Source organism: Falco naumanni, chromosome 6, assembly GCF_017639655.2.
Source record: "Falco naumanni isolate bFalNau1 chromosome 6, bFalNau1.pat, whole genome shotgun sequence".
Taxonomy (NCBI): Eukaryota; Metazoa; Chordata; class Aves; order Falconiformes; family Falconidae; genus Falco; species Falco naumanni.
This window is the reverse complement of record NC_054059.1, coordinates 76082201-76098822: the sequence shown is the minus strand read 5'-3', so window position 1 is coordinate 76098822 and position 16622 is coordinate 76082201. Positions and strand designations below refer to the sequence as shown.

General features: G+C 42.0%; 1 protein-coding gene across 1 annotated transcript in view; it reads right to left on the bottom strand.

The window, feature by feature from the left end:
• Positions 1-4941: 4941 nt before the first annotated feature.
• The window catches only part of PCNX2 (pecanex 2), a 159806-nt gene continuing 148125 nt past the window's right edge, over positions 4942-16622 (bottom strand). Inside the window, exons 30-34 of the mRNA XM_040597716.1 lie at positions 15418-15648; positions 14808-15082; positions 13657-13841; positions 8646-9094; positions 4942-6573 (exon numbers count right to left, since the gene is read on the bottom strand). Coding sequence (XP_040453650.1) covers positions 6397-6573; positions 8646-9094; positions 13657-13841; positions 14808-15082; positions 15418-15648 — 1317 coding nt within the window. The 3' untranslated portion in view covers positions 4942-6396. The remainder of the gene's footprint in view (positions 6574-8645; positions 9095-13656; positions 13842-14807; positions 15083-15417; positions 15649-16622) is intronic.

Below are 16622 nucleotides of genomic sequence, written 5' to 3'. Positions count from 1 at the left end.
GTAAAACTGACACCCAAAGTTGTAGGAGACTGGGTGGGGACAGGCATTTTTACAGGTGCCCTGGGAATTGCTGGGACCATGGAGGGAATGTCATTTTTCTTTCCTGTATTGAGAACGAAGGCCTGGGACAAGCATCACCCTAGATGGTAGGAGGTACATGCTATATTAAAGGATGCCATGGCCTTGTTCCCAGATTGGCCTGTTACGCTACTCTTCTGCCCAAATCCGTTTGGATGGTAGTATCATCTTCATCATATTTAGAAAAAAGAGAATTCCTTCTAGGGTCCTGCTCCTTTGACAGTGTACAGCTCCTGGCTGCATTTTGTGCAGTAAGATTGTTTCCTGAATCACTAATCCCTTAATTATTTCAGGCATCTTACTTAGACAAGACAACTTGTTAGAGGGACTTGGGATCAAAGTAAACTTTTTCAGGGCTATGTGCCATAGACATTCAAACAGAAGCCTCTCTGCACTTAAGCGTTGGATGTCCTGCTCTTTCAGCATAGTCTCTGAAGCTGTGAAATATGCTGCAAAAGAATAGTTCTTGCAATTATGAAATAATTACCCAAAGTCTAGCAAGGTTTTAATGGGACTGCAGTTGAGTCTTAAATGAAGACTGACCTTTAAAGCTAAATAAAATGGGAGATATTTGACACTTCTCCATAGAGGCTGGACAGGGGAGTTCCTTCAGGAATGATGGCAGAGTTCAATTTTTCAAATTCCAGATGCCTACTGTAGTCCCATCATCTAGCAGACTGGAAAAAAAGAATCAGAACAACAAGTTTGGGGAACGTGGCCAGTGTGCTTATAGTACTTTTAAAGCATTTTAAAACAATGCAGGGAAGACCTTTTGTAGTGAGGGTAGGTAGTCAACAGGAAAAACTTCCAAAATGGAAGTGGATTTTTCCTTCACTGGAACTGTGAAGTGTCAGATCTTTTAAATCAAAGGGTATTTTTGCTACTAATATTGTCTTCTGTTACCTATGTCAAGATTGGTGAGACTCTTTAATTTGTTGTCATTTTTTAAGCCCAGCTCTCCGAGATAGAGTTTTTCAAGAGAAAGAATGAGAAATGTTGTGGTCTTGTGTTCAGCAGATCCTAGATGACCTTAACAGTCATGTCTGGCCTTTGAATCTGAGACAGTCCTGAAAAAGCGATTTGCCTGTTTCAAATATACATGGAGTGGGTGAGAAAAGTAGTATTTCCAACTAAACTTAGTTTCTATGACACCCTGTGTTTACTTTAGAGGTAAAAATTTATTGTCTGGTCTTGCACTAGTAAAGCATTTGGAAGGCCTTGAGAGCATTTTAACAACAGAGCACTCACAACTCCCCTGATGGGCTGATTTCACTAATAGCACACATTTGGTGAAAATAACCTCTGATGTACCAGCAAGATTCCAGATGACAATGTTAGTGCACCTGCAGGTTTTAATTGGTGCAAAAAAGGGGAGAATATGAGGTACCAATTATTCTCTCGAAGCCTGAGAATCAAGGAGATTTTTGGCAAGGAGGCTTGTAATTCCAACATAAAATTGCACACAGCATGGAATAAATGGGGCCTGCATTATTTATCATGCATTAGGCAATTTTTGACTTGTAAAACTGAGAAGGATGAAAGTGAGAGGTGAATCTTTAACACTGGACCTACTGCAAAGTTAATTACAAGTAATATGTCTGTGTTGCAGATTTAAGGATGTACAAGCACTACTGAAACATTGTGATTAAATACCAGCTCGCAATCCAGGGAGTAAATCTAAATATGGCAATAATTGGGTAGTTAAAAAATATGCATTGATGAGAAGATGATTATTACATGCTAGAGAGTTTCACTGGTAATTCTAATCTTCTAAAATGAGCTGCACAAAATTCATCTAATCTTTAAGTTAAAATTCCCCGGCAAAAGAGCAGTCAGCTGGTGAGTTGGAGCCAAATGCAGGTGACATTTTTTGCTTTATTCTAATAAATAGCTTTTAAAAAAAGCTGCAAATGACATCACAGAGAGTCCTAAGAACATAATGGTTTCAGAATGTGATTCATAGATATTGAGAGTATCTGGCCATCTTGCTGAGGGAAAACAACTCACACTGTTAAGTCCTTTTTGTTAACAGTTGTCTTAAATGCAATGAATGCCAAGACTTTTTGTCTATGGAAATGAGGTGAGACTTTGCAATGAGAACTCCAGTGCCTCACGGGGAAGAAGTTTGTATGACATTTCACAATGGAGGGAACAGTAGGACCTCCAGCATTTGTATTTTTGGATGAATGGAAGCAAACTTTATACGTTGCACCCATCACTGTTTCCTGCTTGCTTGCTGTGGTGGGAAACAGCTGAGCTGAAGGCCAGGCTGGGGGCTTGTCGGCTTACCTGGTGGATGTGAGCAGTTCAGCAGCTTGTGGTTGGCTTCGGTGAAACGTTACTAGAAGTCTTTTTACCAGATTTTTGGCCGTGTTTTACCTTTAGGGAACATAGCACCTGGCTTTTACTGTATGATGTAAAGAAGAGCCTATTAGTAAAAAGGAAAGTTTAGGAAAACAATGGGAGGGGGCGAGTATACCACATGTAATGCTGAAGTACTGTGTTTGTCCTTGTTTTACCATATACTGGTTATCCTCCCTCCTTTAGCCTGCTGTACTTTCTGTTCCTCTCTGCTCTCTGGTTGCGAGGGACTGCTGAGGGAAAATCACTCCTGATGTTTCTTTTCAGCAGCGGTGATGTTATCTGGGGTTGAGCTGGGGCCAGGGGCAGATAGGGCCTCCATCTGTTCAGCCCTTTTGATGTTTCTGTGAAAGAATTGCATGTACCAAATGCTTTTGTGGATTCAGCACTTGATTTCCTCAAACGATGCATTCAGCTTGCTAAGTGAGGCTGGAGTATCGCTGCTTTCAGGTTGTAGAAACAAGAAGGTTCTGGGCTGGCTGAATGAGCATCAGGCAGGCTTCTGCCTTCAGCCCCTGCTGAGTAAGTGGCCTCTGCAGCTCTGGAAAAATTCAAGCATAGTACTTGAATCTTGAAAACTGACCCAAAATGGAACTGCCTATAAAAGATACTTAGGTGGTGGTGGTGGCAGCCACCCTTCCTGCATCACAGCTGTGGTAAGAGATCAGGCATGTAATGTGGGCAAACTGTTCAGCCTGAGCAACTTCAGCGCCAAGTTTTAGCAACAGTGTTAGGCACTTTGAAACCTATCAATCATTAGTGCTGTGGCTGATGTAAAAGCAGTGAAAGTTGCCTTTAATTCAGAGCCCAAAACTGCCCCAAAAGTGGGTTTCCTGAGGTGTCATGGGTACCTCCATCTTGCAGTTCTGAAGCACCTCGTGTGTGAGGTTAGGTATCAAGCTGCTTAGGTCTTGCAGGACTGAAAGTATGGCTTAGAGCCTTTGTGTATCTGTAGGTACTGGTGCTGAGAATACCATTCCTATGGGCTCAGGTGCCTTTTGGTGCTATGTGGAGCTGTTCCGAGCAGGCTGCTGTTGAAATCAGGCCTTGTGCAAAGGTTAGGTACCCATTTGTTAGCTTTGTGTGTCTCACAGCCTTAAATGCATATTCTGTCACGTACAGAGTAATCGGGTCTCTCTGCCTCATGCAGACATGGGGGGAGGTCTAAGATACACTTAATCAGTACAACCTCGTAGGTAGTTCCAGGTTTTTATTTCTAACCGTCCTGTCTGATTATTCTGTAGGATTGGCACATATTTAAAAACACTGCATATAGTAGTAGTCTTAATAACAGCAGACTATTTCCAAAACTGTGGAGATATATAACCTGGGAGACTTTGTTCTGTCATCTTCTATTTTTTTGTCTTTGTTACTGTTAGTGGTCGTTCTTGGGAGTTTTTCAACCCACTGTGCTAAAGTAACAGCTTCAAGCAAAATGAAAACTGTAAGACATGGCTACGAAAAGGAACTGATTTTTGAATCTTACTTGGACTCCTGCTGTGCCCTGCTTGTGCACTGTGCCTCAACAAAAGAGTTAGCACGTGCCTTTTCTGGCAGCCACCCTGTGCAGAGGCTGAGCTGCAGGGCACACTGCTGTCCCCAGGGAGTTTACGCTCCAGGGGCCAGTGGCTTGAACTAAGGCAGGAACTGTGAGGCAGCTGCGTTAACTTAGGGCGAGGACCAGAGGCTGTGGAGACAGCTTTACAGCGTAAGACTTGTAGAGTCTCTTACAGAAGATGTGGTGCTGGGCCTCGGGCTGCGCTAAGCAGATACAGCAGCTTTGCCACTGGAAGGATTTGTGCAGCTGTTTCCCAGTCTGGTTTAGTATGCTTGCGTTGGGTATATAGAATAATTTATGTTAATTGGGACTACTGGAGTTACTTATTTTTCATGGAAATCAATTCAAGCTAAAGTTAAAGATGTGAAAATTAGAGGCCTAAGTGAGGATAACTGAATATGGTAAAGTTTTCAGTGTTTTCCAGTCACCTGTTTGCCCTGCCTTCAAGCAAGGCAGGGCTTAGGAGAACAAAGTAGTGATGGTTTGTCTTAGACTGCCATGCACAAGTGCCCAAGAAAGAAATGGGGCTGGTGGCTGTTAGGAAGAACCTTCCACCTACCTGTATAATCTCCATCCTTTATTTGTAATGAAGCACTTCATGAGGAGGGTGGCGAGAGGAGAGGTACGAAACTAGAAATGATCAGAAGGGAGCTGGATTCAATTTCCTCTTCCACATCACACCTGGGTGCTGGAGGAGACATTAGTAGGACCTAAACTGCACTGATGACCATGTGTCCCAGGGGGCTGTACATGAATATTCTGCTTTTGCCTGTGCAAACGTGAGCAGAATTTTGTTTAGATTGTGCCGAGCTTTACAAATAACCAATTCATCAAGATCTGAAGTGGAAGAAAACCAATAGATTTCTCAATTTCATGAGGCAGAAAGTAAGTGAAAACAATTCAAAATAAAAAAGAAAACCCAAAAACTGCTGCCACACAAAACATACTTGGATCATTTTATTTCCACTAGGTGTTATTTAGTTCTACTACTCAGATCTTAAGTGTGGCACAGTAGGAAGCTCAGAATGCAACTGTGTATTGCCTAGCAGTAATGAGACTTAGCTACAGTATCTCTTGTTAAATCTTTCTTGTTAATTGGGACAAGACAGCCTGGCTGCACATAATCGTGTTGAGAATTAGAAACAATCTATGGTAGTTACAGTAAAGAGGAACAGCAAGACACTGATAGCTGCAATTTTTTTAATTTAAAAAAAAAATGAATGTGTGTTAGACAGTAGAGTAGAGAAAGGATTTGTAGCTTTTTGACTTCCAAAGTAGTCATGCATTCCTGTAAATCGGTGTTTTTCAAACTTTGTGAAAGCATGGCCTCCCTTTTTGCATCATCTGTCTTTATGCAACTATTAAATTGGCAGCAGCTCAGTTTCTCTGGGGGAGGGAGATCAGAATGATCTGTAATTACTGGCCACAAGTGTTTATGGACACTGAGCTGTGTCCAGCAATTAAAGGCATCTACCTGTTCCCTTCCTAATGCAAACACTTTCACACAATAATTACAGCCTGCTTTGCACTTTCCTGTCCTTGAGGAGCATTCCTCTGGGCCCTTTTGCAGCTCCTAAGGGGCTGTTGCCTGGAATTTGAGAAACACTACTGTAGACCAAACAGGAGCATGAGATAATACCTAAGAGCAGCTGTTTATGCAAAGCTGCTTTCTTTGCAAGTAAGGTGCACCATATGCTTTGAAGGCTTTCCATGCACTGAATACTTTCCTCACACTTGACTTTTGTTAGTCTGTGTAGCATGGCTTGTTCACACAATATTTCAATATGCCTGCATGCAGTATATCAATCTGTGATGCTATGTTGCTATTCAGAATTACCACCTGCATAAACATGTTAAAAGAAAAATATTTGCTGTTGGGAAAAAAAAAAGAAGTCAGATTTAGCTGTAATGTTACAGTACATGTTGTACTATCTTTTTAAGTATTCATTGCTTCTGTTCAAAGTTGCCTTTGCTATATGTTATATATCAAATGCCAATTAGTTTGCATGCAATCAGCTGTTTAGTTATGGCAGGAAAGAGATATCTTGTGTGCTTTTCACTGAGTTGTATTAGTATTTCCCACTGTATTCATTTGTGATTCCAACCATTCCAGGGGAAGGAACGTTAAAACAGGTTGTATTCATTGTTCTTGGATTTACATGGACCTGAGTTGAAGTGGCACTGTGTGTCTTTCAGGACATCTTTCAACCCTACTCATGGCAAGGCCTTTAGCTGAAGAACATCTGCCCCATAGTATCCTTGTGTAGAAGTTAGAAAAATAAACATCAGGAGGTTGCTTGTTACATTTGAAAAAACTGAAATCCTCGTGCAGCTCCCTCACCTAACGCTGTCTTTATTAAATTCTAAGAAGCGTGTGGCCCTTGCGCTAGGAATACTCCTTACTGCTCCTCAGACAGGCTTTGCTGAGAAGCAGTGTCTTCCAGGGCCATATCTTCTTGGCTGGCCCTTCTGCACTCCAGGTTCTGACTCATGAATATGGCATGGGCTGGACCTGCCTCTCGCCGTGGTCTGCGTTCTGTAGCATTATCAGTTGCTTCACAGGTCTCGGTGAGTTGCTGGAATGAAAGAAAGAAAAAAAAAGTCAACTAGTTTAGGAAATTTCTAAGTAACACTTCAGCTATTTTTTTGAAGTGATAGGTGAAAAAAGTTAAGAAATGATTTAAGAGTGTTGTTTGGTGAAACTGCATGAGATTTGTAACATACATTATTCACAAGGGACTTTGGAAGAGAGGTACCCGTCACACTGTGTAACACACAAATTTGGAGAGAAAAACAGACCAGGAGCAAGAGGTTCAATACCAAAGATGTACATGTATGGAGAGCTGTAAAATAATTTGGACTGAGAAGGACTTCTGGAGGTCATCCAGTCCAAAGCACTGCTCCAAGTAGGGCGGACTTTAAGAAGTAAATTGGGTTGCTCTGGGGCTTGCTTTATACACCAGATTTTAAATCCAGCTTACAAAGAAACCTTTTCATCCAAACTGGAAAGCAGTTATCAGCCTGAAAATGTCATGCACAGTGTCACCCCATTGTAAGGAGTCCATTAGTATAAAAGCTTTCCAGAACTGTGCTGTGTTAACATTTAAAGAAAACATTTCCTCCTTACCACTTTCAATCGAATAGGCACCTGGACTCTGAGCAGTTACTTTGGCCAGGGATTGGCCTCATCTAAATTTAACCATGTAGTCTTAGTGTATCCTCTAAGCTGTCAGTGGCTGACAGAGAGCTATGAGCGTCCCAGGGGAAGATTTCTTCCTGACAGCTGTAAGGATGAAGTGGATTGTCCTCTCCCCTGAATACAGAGGCCACACCAACAATCGACTGAGGCTTCATGCCCAGATTTTAGATGGCTTAAAGTTAGGCAAGGTGAATCCTACCATTAGTGCTCAGTGTTGCAGGCTGGCTGAGTTCTTGCAAATTAGGCTATAAACTGTTGAGAACTGGAATTATGCCTTGTCGTTTGATAGGTTCAGCTGTACATGTAGAAACATTATTAATGCTCATTAGAGTAATAAAGCAGGATTGGACCCCGATGAGTAACGTTCAGTCACTTTCTGTTGAAGTTCATGGCAGAACTCCAGGGAACTGTACCATACATGGTATTTTTGGGTTGAGAGCAAAATACACAGGCTGAGGAGCTCAAACTTTGGAGAATTCTTTCAAAACTAGGGAAGTTATACACAGTTCAGAATGCTAGCAGCAGAAAAGTGTTCTGGACTTTCCATATCCACAGCCTTCCCCTGTTGCCAATTTAGTTTCCACTTTGATAGGCCAAACGTGAAAGTCTGTCTTAATTATGTTGTCAGTCAACCTCTAATTGCAGTTGCCCTTTATCTCCCATCCATCTTCTCACATTACTGTAGTGTTGAGGTGCAAGTTTCAAAATTCAGGACAGCAACTGATGGCAACCCAAGTTAAATAAATATACTTAAGTAGACAGTAAAACAATAACGCTATTATGTGCATTGAATTGTTTAGGGAAGATGGGAATAGAACTGGAAGCCTACTGGGAAGAGGGCTGGAAGTTCTTTGTGTGTACTGTTTTGCTGTTAGAAAATGCTGAATCACAGGGCATGCACGTTTCCTTTGGGAAGTATTTCCTACAGACCTCCTTTGACTAGCCCTTTCAGCAACAAGATTTCAGGTCCTGGATTGAATTTCTGGACAGAGAGAGGGACAGAACAAGTGCGCTGTTCAGTGGGAACCATTCCTCTTTGTACAAATAATTAAGTCCTGTGTAAGCAAGCAAGGAAGGAGCTATTTAGTCTGCTTATGATGGTACTCATCACCTGGGCTGCAAAAGGTGGAGACTTAAGTCCCTTGTCTAAGTGAAGGGAAGAGGGACTTTGCCCCAGCTTGCAGTTTCAGGCGTGTGCTTAACAGCCAACTTGTGTATTACTTACAAATACATCACTCATCTACACACTATATTTCATTGTGTGTCTTATTTCATTGCGATACAGCAAAATTCAAAACAGATACCAAACTCTTGCCATTGTTTTGGAAAAGACTATTGCCTGACCAGCGAGAAGGAAGAAACCAAACAGTGGTGAGGACGGTTCAGGAACTGATAGGAAAGCAGGACAGCAGCTCACGCTTAGTACTGCTGTTTTGGCTTCATCCTTACCCGAGCTGCTTGACTTGCTGCTCTAGCAGATGGACCCATGGCAATATTCATACTGCTGGACGACTGGGTGTCACTGGTGTTACCTCCATCTGCAGCAGAGAGCCCAGAAATCACCAAAGCACTTGAAAAACTTCTCTTGCCGAACAGCAGGCTGAGAGTTGAGCTGGTGGAAGAGGCCAGACTGGACCTGAGCATTGCTGCAGCTCGGTCCTGCACAGTCAGCTGGCCAGCAACAGGAACAGCAGGGGACTGGGAAAACACAGACGTTGCTGAGTTGTGGAATGACAGCTGACTACTAGAAAGCCTTTGGGCAATTTCATGGGCAGATGTAGATGTTTGGATGAAAGGCTGGCGGCTTTCTGCAATTGGTCCAGAGTGACTTGAAGCAGGGGGCCTTTGGTTTGAAGCAGTGTGCGCGTGGACAGACTGACTCCTGGCTTTTCTCCTACCTTTAAAAGAAAGATAAATATATTTAAGTAAGTGGCATCCTGATGAAATACATGCTGTTGACAGTGTCCCATGAGTACATATTACTATTGGCATATTACTACTGGTTTTAGCAGCATAGGAATCCCAAGAATAACAGAAATTACAGATTGCTAAACCTATGAACCTTTTCTGTGTTTTCCACTGCAGGGGTTATAGCTTTTGGTCACAATAGTTCCAGCGGTTCTGCACTGAGTCAAAAGAGAGGAAAATGAGAAGATACCTCAAGGAAAGTACAATAATCAGAGGCTCACACCTATTCTGCCACAGACATTTTAACCAGCCCAGTGAATGCCTGAGCATAGTGTTGCTGTAACTTTACTGCCCTTTGACAACCACACTAAAGTAGGGGATGTTGAATACCCACCTGAAACTGCTTGGTATAATTAAATGTAAAAGGAAAACCAAAAAACTGATAGTTAAAATGGCACATTAAAAAGAATTATTCCTGCGTGTGGGGAAAGAGAATGAGAATCCAGTCCAGTGGAAGACTACAGCATTCAGGGCACAAGATAGTTTTTAAGACTGATTTTAAACTATATCTGAGTTCCAGGAGTGATATTTACAGTATGTCACAGACTGAAAAGACGTGAACACTTCTAGTTCGGGTAGTCTGTTGCAGGTCTGAAGGAGACCCACATAGTGCCCTTGCCCCGTTCTGTGAAGCACCTCAATGCAGCCATTGTTGGATACAGAGAACAGATTAGATAAGTAATTCTGGCGTGCCTAGACAACTTCTGTTTTCCTGTACCTATACACCCCCATTTATAAAATTTATATCAACACCTCATGTTGTTCAAACTAATAATTTCTGTATTTGTTTTGCTTGCATATTTAAATAGGCATAGAATGAAAAATCTGTCACCTTATTGCCCAGTGAACCTACCAGATACCTGCTTGCACCCAGGCACTCTGCAGGTAGCATGCAGCGGGCTGGCATGCGCCACAGGTCCCAAAAGAATTGGCTGTTTCTGCAGATAGGCTCTAACCCAGGCTTATGCAACAAATACCCACTCATGCGAGTGCCTCCTTGGCTTTTTTGCTTTCCAGGAAACTCCAAACACTAACACAAGCTGGCATTTTGGTTTTCTCGCTGTAGCTGTGGGGTAGGGCATTGATGCCAGAAAATCTGTTGAGAGCTATCAACACAGAAACAAGTTTTTCTGGCAGGCATGTCCAGGTTGTTGGTAATTTTTTTTTTTGCTTTGTTTTTTCCCAATACCCAAACTATGCAGGGGAGGGAAGTACTGAAACTCCTCCAGATAATGAAATTTTGCAGGCATAGAGGAATATAAATCTCACACTATCTTCTAGAAATGCTGACTGCTGAATTCATGAGGGTTCCAGTAATGCAGAATTTCATATCCAAATTTTTTACATTATATAGCTGAAACATGCTGGTTTATATCCACAGACCTGCTTTCCAGAGGCTGGTATCATTAGCTCCATTTTTGAGATGCTGAAGCAGAAAGCCTTTAGGTAACTTGGCACGGAGTCAGATGGCAGAGCTGGGCCACAACCTGACTGGAGCTCTTTAGTTGGACTAAAACAGAGTTGGTTTGGCAAGCACTAGACACTTTCACACGCCACTTACAATGTTTCTTTAGTTCTACTTTTACACTCCAAACAATAAAAAAAAATAATTTCCTAAGATGGAATGCAAAGCAGCGTTCTTTGTAATAAGAGCCCAAGATCTCTGCTTGAGAGCAATGGGACAGATGCATATGGCTTCTGTGTGCCACGTTGCGAGTGTCTTCTGCACTTCAGACGTGATCAGTGGGGAGGGCACACACTGTGATGGGGGTTCAAGCCTGGCTGTCACCTCGGCACACGTCTGGCCTCCTGGGGATTCAGGTTCTTCAAACTCTGGAGTTTTACTGAAGTGCTTTGGTTTCTGCATCTGATGGTTATTTTAATATGTTACCCTTTTTAAATAAAACGAACGGACTGGAATTAAGAACAGAGGGGCTGTGGTGTGTTAGTTTGTGCAGGGGCTAATGTGGCCAAACATCTGTTTGTGATTTAAATTGCCAAGCTGACCTCTGTCCAAAAGTATTGTATATTCATCCCAAATGCAGTGGTTAGAGCATTGGACAGGAGACCACCCGCATTTACACATAAATAACTGTCTCTGAAAACACTTAGGAAACAAAAGGTGGTCTATAAACTGCATCATGAAATAAGGACACTTTGGGGGAGAACCCCAGGCATTTCCAATGGTTCTGATTTTGGTCGCACTTTTATATAGGGCTTTAATTGCATTTTGCAGACTCAGTGACACCAGGCTGCAAAATGAAATACGAAAACATGAAATGCACTTGATTCACAGATTCTGAGTCTAGAAGGGATTGCTGTCATCATCTTAGTCAGCCGTGCTATGTAGCATGGGCCATGGAACTTCCTGGAATTAATTCCTGTATAGTGTTATTAATTACTACTGTGATTTTTAAAAAATGTCTCCACTATCTCCATTCACAGAGAATCCATCAACACTTAGTCACTTGTTTCACTGTTTATTTACTCCTAGTGTGAAAAATGTGTTCTTGATTCCAAATCTGAATTTGTTTAGCTTTGTTATATCCAAGTCTGCTTGAATCAATGGTCTTTGGTCACTATTTGTTGCCTAGGTAAGTACTTACAGACTATGATCAAAGCACCTCTTACAATATAAATTGTTTGAAAGCTCTTAATCTTTCACTACAGGATGTATTTCCCAGATCTTTGATCATTTTTTGGCTCTTCTTTGAACTCCTTCTAAATTAAAAATGTCCTTCCTTAAATTAGGGCCCTAGGTCTCTGTGTGGTAGGCCAGCAGCATCCTAAACCAAAGTCAGATTGACAGACATGCATTACCTAGGTCACCCTATTCATTCTGGTTTTTTAACCACCGACGTAGCATAGGTTCTTCCTCAGTCCTCTGGTATTGCCTTAGTGTCCTGATACTGAAGATCAGAGTTTGCTTTTTAACCAGCTTTCTTAAAAACCTTCTTGAATGAGAGTCATTTGGATTTGCTCAATTAAGCATATAGCTTTGATAGCCACTCTTGTATGTTCTTTGTAGCTGTCAGGATGGAAGGAACCGCTTCATGGTCAGATCACAGAAAGAGATCATCTGCATTTTTCCCCAATACAAACCAGACATTTCTTTTTGCTTTTCTACATATTGGCAACTCCGCCCTTCTGTATAGTGATGGATCAAGACCACTGTTAGGGTTTCTTCTGCTTCTAATACTCTTTAAAAATAAACAGCCACAAACCTGCTTTCATCTTTTTGTCCCTAGTGGCACTAGCCAGAAACTTCTTCTTTCATTCTCTTTCTCTTATCAGTGGTCTCTTAGGTCTCAATACTGATTTGCATTTGCTGTTTTCCACTTCCTTGCATGTGTTTTGCATTTCTTCATTTTACCTCAAAGCCAGGTTGCTTTTCTTAACCAAGTGTGACCTGTGACCTTTTGTCTTGACTGTGGTTTTCTGGGCACCCAATATGCTCTTTTAAACAACTCACAATTAACTTTCATTATGCTGTGGCATGCTCAGAATCATTATTTTACAATTAAGCTTGCCATTCTGATTACTGCCATGTCAAGTTAGGAGTATGCACATGGGGATTCTTCTAACGCTAGGCTCAATTAAAAACAGACGTTATTTTATTCTTGCCACATGATTTATATTCAGGGCAAGATTCTCTCCAGTCCTGTCCACTACCTTTAATGATAGGTCAAAATGATGTAACAGGAAACAAACCAGTGTCATACCCCTCTAGTTCTCTGCTTTAATTTATACAGTAATGCCACAACTTGTTCAAAGGTTGAGGTGATTGGCTTTATATTACAAGTCCTGATCCCACAGTGACAGGTCTCACAGTGGCCCACTGCCAAACTTAACATACATTTCAAATATGAAGGCCAGTAGTTCTACCTCGTGAATACGTCTGAAGTACTTTTGAATCCACAGTTTAATATGAGAAGGGCTCAGCTGTTAGTTGACAGAATGATTGGCAACATTTAATTTTCTCTTGGTAACCGCCGTATAGACATGAGAAGTTATTTCCTATTTCTTTGTTCTCCACATGCACTGATGAACAGCCAAACCAATTCCTCAAATAAATCATCATAGTCCTTCCAAGATAATTAAGATTTCTGCATACTTTCACTTCTGCTGTTCCCAGCCAACAATAAGCAGGGGTTCACTGTGGTAAGGGCTCCCTGCATCACACATGTAGACTCCCTCCCATCTGCATTTCTCATTCTGGCATTGTTAGTGGCACCTCCTAGTCCACAAATTACACATAAAGGAGTTTGACAGTGGAACCGCTGGTGAATCACATTTGTCTAATAGCCCTCCTGGTAAACACCTGGCACGGTATCAGCAAGCCATCTCTTACATGTGCTTGGTCATTAGGAAAGACAAAGCGCTCTCTTATTTTAGAAAGTTATCACTGGATATGAGCGCGCCTGAAAAGCATCTGCGTACGCAGCCCCTTCAGAGAAGACTACAGAAAAAGCCAAGTAAATTGTGCAAATACCTGCACGCTGGTGGACCTCTTGAGATGAAGCTTGCAACTGAGGGGTTCCATCTCTGGTAGGCTGCGAGCTGCTGCTCTGGCTTGAATTGCCTGCAGAATTGCTGCTAGAGGAGGATCCCCCTCCACTATCCACCTCTTCAACATTACCCCTCTCATGGTGAGCTGCGTGGCAGTCCTTCCGCATTCTGTTGGCAGGAACACACGCACGGTCAGCCATTTATTGTGCATGAAAATCCGTGCCACCAACGTTAGGAACCCTCAAAATGTGTAATTGTACTCTCATACTGCTGCAGGTCTTCTAATGTTTTATGAGACAACAAAGATGATGATGTGGTAAGCTTATTTGGAATACAACTGTATGTGACACAGCCCAAATCTTTCCTTGTCTAAGTGGCTCTGGAGCCCTGCAGGACCTTAGGATTCTTTAGTATCACAGCGATCTCTAAATATCAACTTCTGCATGAGGCAACCAAGTAGCAAACAGGAGGAGTAGGCTGGGGGGAGCTCAGTGGCATTTTATCATGGGTCTAAGCACGCAAGCTGGCTCCCATAGTCTCTCCATGGTCGCCTGCCTCTCTTCAGCCAAGTGGTGATAGGGCAGGTGGAATGAGACAGGAGTGAGTTATTGCTATATGAAAAAGTGCATGTAGGAATGAGAGATGGAATGTGTCACATACTGATCGTGCATACCTAGGGGAAGTCAGGAAGCTTTGATGGATAGTTAAGTACATTTTTAGATATGTTTTGGTCAAGAACAATGACTTGGGAATGGTCATTTATACTGCCAAAGCTTTGGAGCATAACCCACCGACACACTTCTTCATGTTCTGACATGTCACCGAGTTACAGAAAAGATACCCTTATTTACAAGGCATAAGCAGTAAAATTCCCTCAAATAAGGGAAATGTCTGTGTGCTAAATGATTTGATAATGAATCTTGTTGAACATGGAGGAAGCTTTGCTTAAAAGGCATGAACAAGTTAATGAATTTGCTTTCTGCTGTATCTGTAGGGCCATTTTATGTTATATTCTGAGTTCTTTGCAATTGATTTTTTACTCATAGATAACAGTACGGAATTACTCTAACAGAAAACACAGTGGAAGTGAGACAGCAAGGACTCTATCTGCATAGACAAAATTTAACCACCTACCTTAACCATTTGGATCTGAACCACTTTTTAATGTTGTCCAAACTGACAGGTCCCCCCCAAATGTTCCTCAGTTGGCTGTGTGTCCCAAGGTACGAGGTGGTTAAAGGGGAAACGTACATTGGATATCCCAGTGGCTGATCACACGAAGAATTAATTAAGTTCCGCAAGACCTGTTTATTGTTCTGGATGCTTCCTCTCTCCGGGTTACGATTGCGTAAGAAAATAAGCTCCTGCTGCTGCCCAGCCCAAAGCCCTCTGACGCACTCCTTGTTGACCTACAGGTAGGTTAAAAATGCGGATGATGTGAAAACGTTCGCTACTTGAGCTGCAGAACTACACAATTTAGGTAGAATGGCCATAGCTGTGCGGGCAAACGCCTCATGTCCTCGCACCAGCAGGTTTTAGGAACTTTTGCAGCTACTCCCTAGTAAAGTCTGGAATGGCAGTTCAGATACACAAACATATAGGTGCAAAATGGAAGTCAACTGAAGACAGCTCGTTTAGCCTCCAGTCCCTACTCTGTTAAACTCCTTTTGGCCAGATTACCCAGAAATAATATTAGTTACTGCAGCCCTAAATTCCTGCAATATTAGAAAGATGGTGTATGTACCTTGATAACCTTGAAGCTCAGGTAGCTTTTGTGGAGCATGATAACTTTATATTCATCTGCTCCTTCATCTACCACGTGTCTCAGGGTTAGCAGCTCCTCTCTGTTGGAGAGTACAGCGCTGCGCCAGGCCGGGTCCCCTTCGTGACAAATCACCACCTTTTCTTCAAAAGACTGTATGGCTTCATACAAAACTGCTGGGTCCTCGTACTCATCTGGGCAGGTGAACTGGTCCTGGTAGTACAGGAAAAATTATTGAAAATGTCAGGTCTATTTATGAAAACACAAAAACTATTAACAGTAAACAAAATCCTGGTTTTCAAACAGTTGCCAGCTTGCCCGCCCCCCAGGTGACTTGCTGTTTGATACAGTGTGTCTTTGTGGAAGTAGAAGATTTAATTTAACAGTCACACAGAAAGGTAACGTTTTTGTCTTACTGTAACCTGTTCTGATCTCATGTTTCCACTGGACAAAGGCACCTAGAGAATGCCAGCTTACCCACTTTCTTTTTGTAAAGTGGGAAGCCACAGGAGGCAGAGCTTTCGGGTTAGCCACGGGAGATCGGAATCACGTGAGGCGTTCCACAGTTCTTGTGGAAAACTTTATTTTTATTCACAAAAAAACACCAACAAAAGCACAGACTGGGAATCCATCAGCAGATATCACAATATTGTGTTACTGCTTTAGCTGTCACAGAGCAACATGGCCAGTGATAACATTCATTAAGTTATTGTGTCAGATTCTCAGATATTAATACACAGCAGTTCCACTTCAGTTACATTCAGAGCTATTATAAATAGCACGCATAACAAAAGCGTATTATACTAAATCATAACGTGCCAGAGCAAGAACAAAATCAACTCCAAGCTATACAAGGGTTGACCTGAAGAAACTGGAGCAACTTCAGTGGAGGTGTGCCAGATTTTTACAACTGGAAACAATGGGGTCAGAAACAGCCTGACATCATCAAACAAACAGCTGTGACACTAACCCTTCAAACCCCTCTCCTCTCAGCTGTGTCTTTTAACATATGGAACCATTACATATGTAATTGCCATTCACGAAAGGATTAATAAATTAGCAATGAGATCAGTCTAATCAATGTATTTCTTTTCGATCTAAAAAACATCTTTATAGTGTCCACACAAGTAAAGCATGCCATGACTGTCAGTTTTGTTTTGATGAAAAATGCGGGGTCACGTTCTGCA